The sequence below is a fragment of the Octopus bimaculoides genome, chromosome 1 (genome assembly GCF_001194135.2).
Source record: "Octopus bimaculoides isolate UCB-OBI-ISO-001 chromosome 1, ASM119413v2, whole genome shotgun sequence".
NCBI classification, from domain to species: Eukaryota; Metazoa; Mollusca; class Cephalopoda; order Octopoda; family Octopodidae; genus Octopus; species Octopus bimaculoides.
Genome location: NC_068981.1, coordinates 198,343,907 through 198,349,774, shown reverse-complemented (window position 1 = coordinate 198,349,774; position 5,868 = coordinate 198,343,907). Strand labels below are relative to the sequence as shown.

General features: G+C 36.3%; 1 protein-coding gene across 1 annotated transcript in view; it reads right to left on the bottom strand.

Moving 5' to 3' along the window:
• Positions 1 to 657: 657 nt before the first annotated feature.
• LOC128249665 (protein mono-ADP-ribosyltransferase PARP14-like) overlaps positions 658 to 5,868 on the bottom strand; it is an 80,404-nt gene continuing 75,193 nt past the window's right edge. Inside the window, exons 4-5 of the mRNA XM_052973865.1 lie at positions 5,770 to 5,868; positions 658 to 4,146 (exon numbers count right to left, since the gene is read on the bottom strand). Coding sequence (XP_052829825.1) covers positions 3,869 to 4,146; positions 5,770 to 5,868 — 377 coding nt within the window. The 3' untranslated portion in view covers positions 658 to 3,868. The remainder of the gene's footprint in view (positions 4,147 to 5,769) is intronic.

Below are 5,868 nucleotides of genomic sequence, written 5' to 3'. Positions count from 1 at the left end.
GTTTAGCTTTGTAAAAACAAATACCTTTGGGGATTCAGTAGTGGATAATGGTTCATTTTTAAGCAGTCATTTAAACCGGTCGAAAAATCGGCACACAACCTAATTTTGTTATTTTTCTGTTTTATACATAGTCAGAGCTGCCCTTTTGTGTAATCCACCTTTTCAATGATTCTGTTGTTTTCCAATCTGTCCAACTCATCGTCCATTTGCTTTATTGCTGCAAAGGCACTTTCCTATTAGACTTGAAGAGAGGTGTAACGTTATTATCTAATTCAAAACACGCTTCAGTCTTTGTACATAGACCTAGTTTGTCCGAGAATACTTGCGGAAACATTTAAAAAAATTTTCTCTTTAACTCTTCAAGCAAATTATTTTTAGAGGGAAAACTGTTTACATTTTAACGATAAAGATTTATGATGAGGTCCCATAAATCGAATAATTCTAACCAATCAGAACCAAACAGATCAGTTGCATGTTTAACGACGAAGACTTTCGCTTTGCATGCTTTCCCTCGAAATGTGACATTAGTCCACATTTCGCCCATGAAATGTAATTTGTCGCCCATCACGCTAAGAGCAGATTTTGCTGTTTTTCTCAACATAGGTTTCCCTATTTTCTTCCATGTGTCCATATTGAAATATTACTTCCAGCATCCAATTGAAGTTTAATAAGTATTCCATTTATTTTTACGTATACAAATTTTTTTTATTTTGAAGTCGATTTTTGTTTCTACTGAGAGCATTTTTTTAATGCTTGACTTTCGTAATTTTGTTCTGTAGTGTGAACTCTTGTGACCAATTCTTTTGCAATGGTAACATTTTTGATTTTTAAATGGACAGATTTTTCTGAAACGTATTCCCCAACATCCATAACATGGATTAGGACGTGGCGCTCTTTTTTGGTTGTACTTTTCCGGTCGGCATATCTTTACTTTTGAGGCATCCTTTTCTTGAATTTTTTCTACTTTGTGTTTCAGGTTTACCATTCTTTGGCATTCTTCTGCCACGGACTGTAAGGTTAGACCTTGGTTCGCTTGTTCCAATTTAGAAAGAATTCTTGCCTGAATTTTGATATCTTTGCTCGTTGTAAGGCTGTGTATGAAAATAAGACACTTGAACATCTCAGGTGTAAGTTCTTTGAGTTTAAAACTTTCACACATCCTGTTGACTGTTCCTGCGTATGGGATAAAATCATCATCCTCTTTTCGCGTTATATTCCAACACTCCAGTCGAGTGTTAAATAGAGAAGTTTTATCAGCAAATATGTTAGACAGTAATTCTATTGTTTCTTTAAAACAAATTTCCTTGGTTTTTTTGGGAAATATGAAATTACAGTAACATTCATGCTCTAATGGTGTTAATTTTTGCAATAACAATCTCACTTTTTGTTCTTCCAACCATGATTTAAAATCTTTCTTAAAAATCTCTTTGTAGCTTATGTAATACAATGCAAAAGTTATACCCTCGTCTGGGTTATAACTGAATTCATTAATCGAGTTTGAAATGCCATCAGGCAAAAACGAACTAACCTCATTTTTGGACTTCTTTGAAAATTGTTGTTGTTATAGTTGTTGCTGTAATAGTTGCTTCTGCAATTCCTGTTACTGCTCTTCTCGTTGCTTTTGCAACTGGACTATGGAAGCTAATAGGTCTTCCATTATTTAACAAGTTGTATCACAAATAAATTGTTAAATAACCTACATGAGCTTCGAAACCCTGTTGTAATGTAATTTATTATGTACAATAAATAGGATAATTAGACAACAGTAACAACAATGTAACAACAATGTAACGAACTAACAAATCTCTTCACGAACCAACAATCAATATTCCTTGTAAACTTACCAACCGACACCTTCCGACTTCACTGCGAACTAACAAACTTCACTCGATTCCAAACTCTGAGTTTACTTGGATCGTTACTACTTATAATTTACTTGGACCAGTCCATCACTCCCAAGGTTGTGTCATAACTCTCATCACAACAAAACCAATCACCAACCATTATTATCAATTTTTGGTTCCAAAAATGGAATTCCTACCCATACAGCAAGTTGGTTACAATGCTGGGGTACAATATTGAAGAACTACGACTTTACGATCGAGTACATACCATCCAAATGGTTAGGCCACGCAGATTGTTTATCAAAGCTAATTCCAAATAATGCGGAACCATTGGGAGATATGTGACAGCTTCATTACAAGCATAAAATGAAATAAAAAATATTTTGTGTACCATCATTCAGGAGTTGCAAGCAACTGTCCAAGATATAAAAATAGAATTGGAGAATAACAAATTCGTTATAAAGATGAAAGAAACGGTGAAAGTAAAAGAAAATGAAAGTATTTGCAACACAAATGCAAATCATTTTTCTCTGTGTGACAATGAGTTGATGTATACACAAAGAGTTGTAGTGCCATCCGCACTACAGAAGCGTGTATTAAGTGGATTTCATGTGGGACAGCCAAGGATTTCAAGAATGAAATCAGTAATGAGAAGTTATGTGTATTGGCCTACTATGGACCATGATATTGAACAATCGGTGAAATCCTGCAAAGGTTGTGCTCTTGCAGGAAAGTCACCACTGGTAAAATTCCAATTGTGGCCTAAGACAGATAGTCCATGGTCCAGGCTACATATCGATTTTGCTGGACCGGTAAATGGCACATTATCTGATCATAGTAGACAGCCATACCAAGTGGACAGAGATATGTAGATACAATCAATCAACCTTGAAGGTAACAATAAGGTTCCTTCACAAACTCTTTGTACAATATGGTGTATCAGATAATGGGATGCAGTTTACGGGGTACAAGTTTTAAAATCTCTGTAAAATGTATGCAATCAATCACATCTCTACTCCACCATACAACCTGAGATCAAATGAACAAGCAGAACAGTTTGTAGACACAGTTAAGCGAGCACTAAAAAAATCAGAAAATGAGGTAGGGAATGATGCAGCACTAACTCAATTCTTAAGGGTTTACAGAGTAACACCTAACCTGAATGCCTGTTCAGGCAAGTTGCCGCAGAGCTAATGTTTGCTCAGAAGATAAATAAATTTTTGATAAATTGTTAACTACAAAAAAAAAAAAAATTATACAGAAAACACAACAAAGTATTTTAATGTGGGAGACAAGATTCATTTCAAAATATATAAGAATAGGAGACAAGGTTGGGAGGAGGGTATAGTGATGAAAAGAATAGGCAGTATTATGATGTACATCATAAAAGGTGAAATAGGGAAAGCACAAATGACATTTGAACCAGTTGAAAACTAGACATATAGAAGAAAGAGAAGAAATACTAAAGGAAGTGTTTAATGACTTTTTCGATGTTCCAACACCAAAAGAGGTTGAACCTAGGAAGATCAACAATAGAAAACATAAATAAATAGAACGACTAGAAATAGTCCTGAAGTGAAAGAAGTATTGAAACTTCTGAGGAAATTAGAATCTCAAAAAAGGCAGAGGTGATGATGAAAAAAAGAATAAAATTAAGTAAAAATTTGCACTTCCTACAGAAGTCAAATCTCAAAATGAGAGATGTTATGGTGAGAATTATAACACCCCCCTGTGAGAATGGACTAGCTGAATTTGTATAAGTAGCAGAGTAATTGAGTGTGAGCGAGAGATGAGAAATCGTAGAAAGTAGAAAGGTGTCGTTGGTGAGTTTGTGGAGTTGCAGGAAAATGATGAGAAGTTGTTATTGTTTGTTGAGAGTTGTTCTGGATTGGTTACAGTTGTTGGCAGAGTATCTGGGAATACATCAAGTGGAGACATTTCGTGTCTACTCTGTTCCGAGGTACTATATATCACACTGATATTAGGTGACACATACAGTAGGTACGTTATAAAACTTATGAATTTTAATTAATTCTATAATTATAGAATGTAATCAGATAATTAGGATATGCCTGAAAATCATGAAAAATGACATAAACGCTGGGATAATAAATATTATCAGCAGCAGAATTGTAAGAATCCTGTAAAACTTTTAATCCATAATATCCTTGCATCACTCTTCCCACAAGAACACTGCATTTGTATATTCTCTTTATTCCGTAATGGTCAGGAGTAGAATAGGTATGACTTGCGGAATATCGGATGTCTCTGGCAAAATAAACACCTTCACCAAATACTGTGGCTAAGAATAGAAAACAAAAGATATATATATATATATATATATATATATTGGCTAAACTGGCAATATGACCATCCCCAAGTACAACAACATATATATATATATATATATATATATATTAGGTACAGTTATAAGAGACATACAACAACCCTTTTGGCTTTAATGTGGAAAGTTAAAGATGAAAGGACCAATTTTAACATCAAATGGAAAAATCTTCTCTAAATTAAGATCTTATATTAACAGTGTGTTTGCATAAAAAAACTGTCTCTTTAAAAAAACTCAAGAAAGTTTAAAAAATACAGAAATTTGAAGAATGACATTTTTTCTTTATGTTCACATTTCATTCATGAAATTTTAAGGATTATATAAATAAAACGTCAATAAGTCATACATCCAAGGTACTGTAAATTCAGATAGCTGGTCCCTCTATTGGGTTGACATTCGGCAGATTGTATGATGCCTGTGTGCAAACAGCCATGCTACATGGCAGTAAAACATGGGTTGTGACAACGAAGGACATGTGTAGGCTAGAGAGAAAACAAGCCAGCATTCTTTGCTGGATGTGCATCTTGAGAGAAAAGTTAGGCACAAGAGGCATCAGATGTGGTGTGCAAGAGAGATGACTGTGTAGGTATGGTCATGTGATGCACATGAACAGGGACAGTCGAGTAAAGAAGTCCCTATCTCTAACTGTGAAGGGAACCTGTGATAGAGATAGACCCAGGAACACATCAGACAAAGTGGTGAAGCATAATCTTTGAATTTTGAGCCTCACAGAGACGATGACTAGAGATTGAGACCTTTGGCGATATGCTGTGCTTGAGAAAAACCATCAAGCCAAGTAAATTCGTAGTCATGGCTGATGTTGGTGTCACGTAACTGGCATGCATGCCGGTAGCACATAAGGTGCAATGTTCGAGCTATGGGCTTCACAGAGGCAAACTGGCTGAGTTCCTTTTGAGTGTTGGGCCACACAGTAGCAATGACCGAGACCTTTGGCATTATGTCATGCTTGAGAAGAAGACCCATCGAATCAAGCAAAATCCCAGTCATGGCAGATACAGGTGTCACACAAAAGGCACCCAAGCCAGTGGCACGTAGAAGCACCCACTACACTCTCAGAGTGGTTGGTGTTAGGAAGGGCATCCAGCCATAGAATACCATGCGAAATCAGACTGGAGCCTGACGCAGCCTACTAGATTACCAAACCTTGGTTAAACTGTCCAACCCATACCAGCATGGACAATGGACGTTAAACGATGATGGTGATGATATATCTTACAGTGCTTTTCTTTGATTTACAAAGATTAAAGAGAAGCATTAATGCTAACCAATCTCCAGTTTAGAAGGGGATGGGGACACACCCTTCCTCCCAATTCAGCAAGGAAAACAAATAAAAGTGTCGATTCCACAATAATAAAATACACCTGGTTTACTCTAGAGTAGAAGATGTTAGGAAGGGTACCTGGCAGTAGAAACGATGCCAAACGTGGAATGTGTAAGCAACATGACGTCCTCTGTCCTCTCTGTGTGAGAAAGGACCAATGTGGACAGTGACAGTCTGTCCAATTCAGGCCAATATGGAGGGTGGGTGGATGATGATGATGATGATGATAATATACTTACCATTTCTACCACAATAGCTACGGTTGAATCCTGATTCATTTATTCCATTAACAGATCCTGCAGCAGTACCATGCCAAAGGCCGTGAACTTCATTTGTAA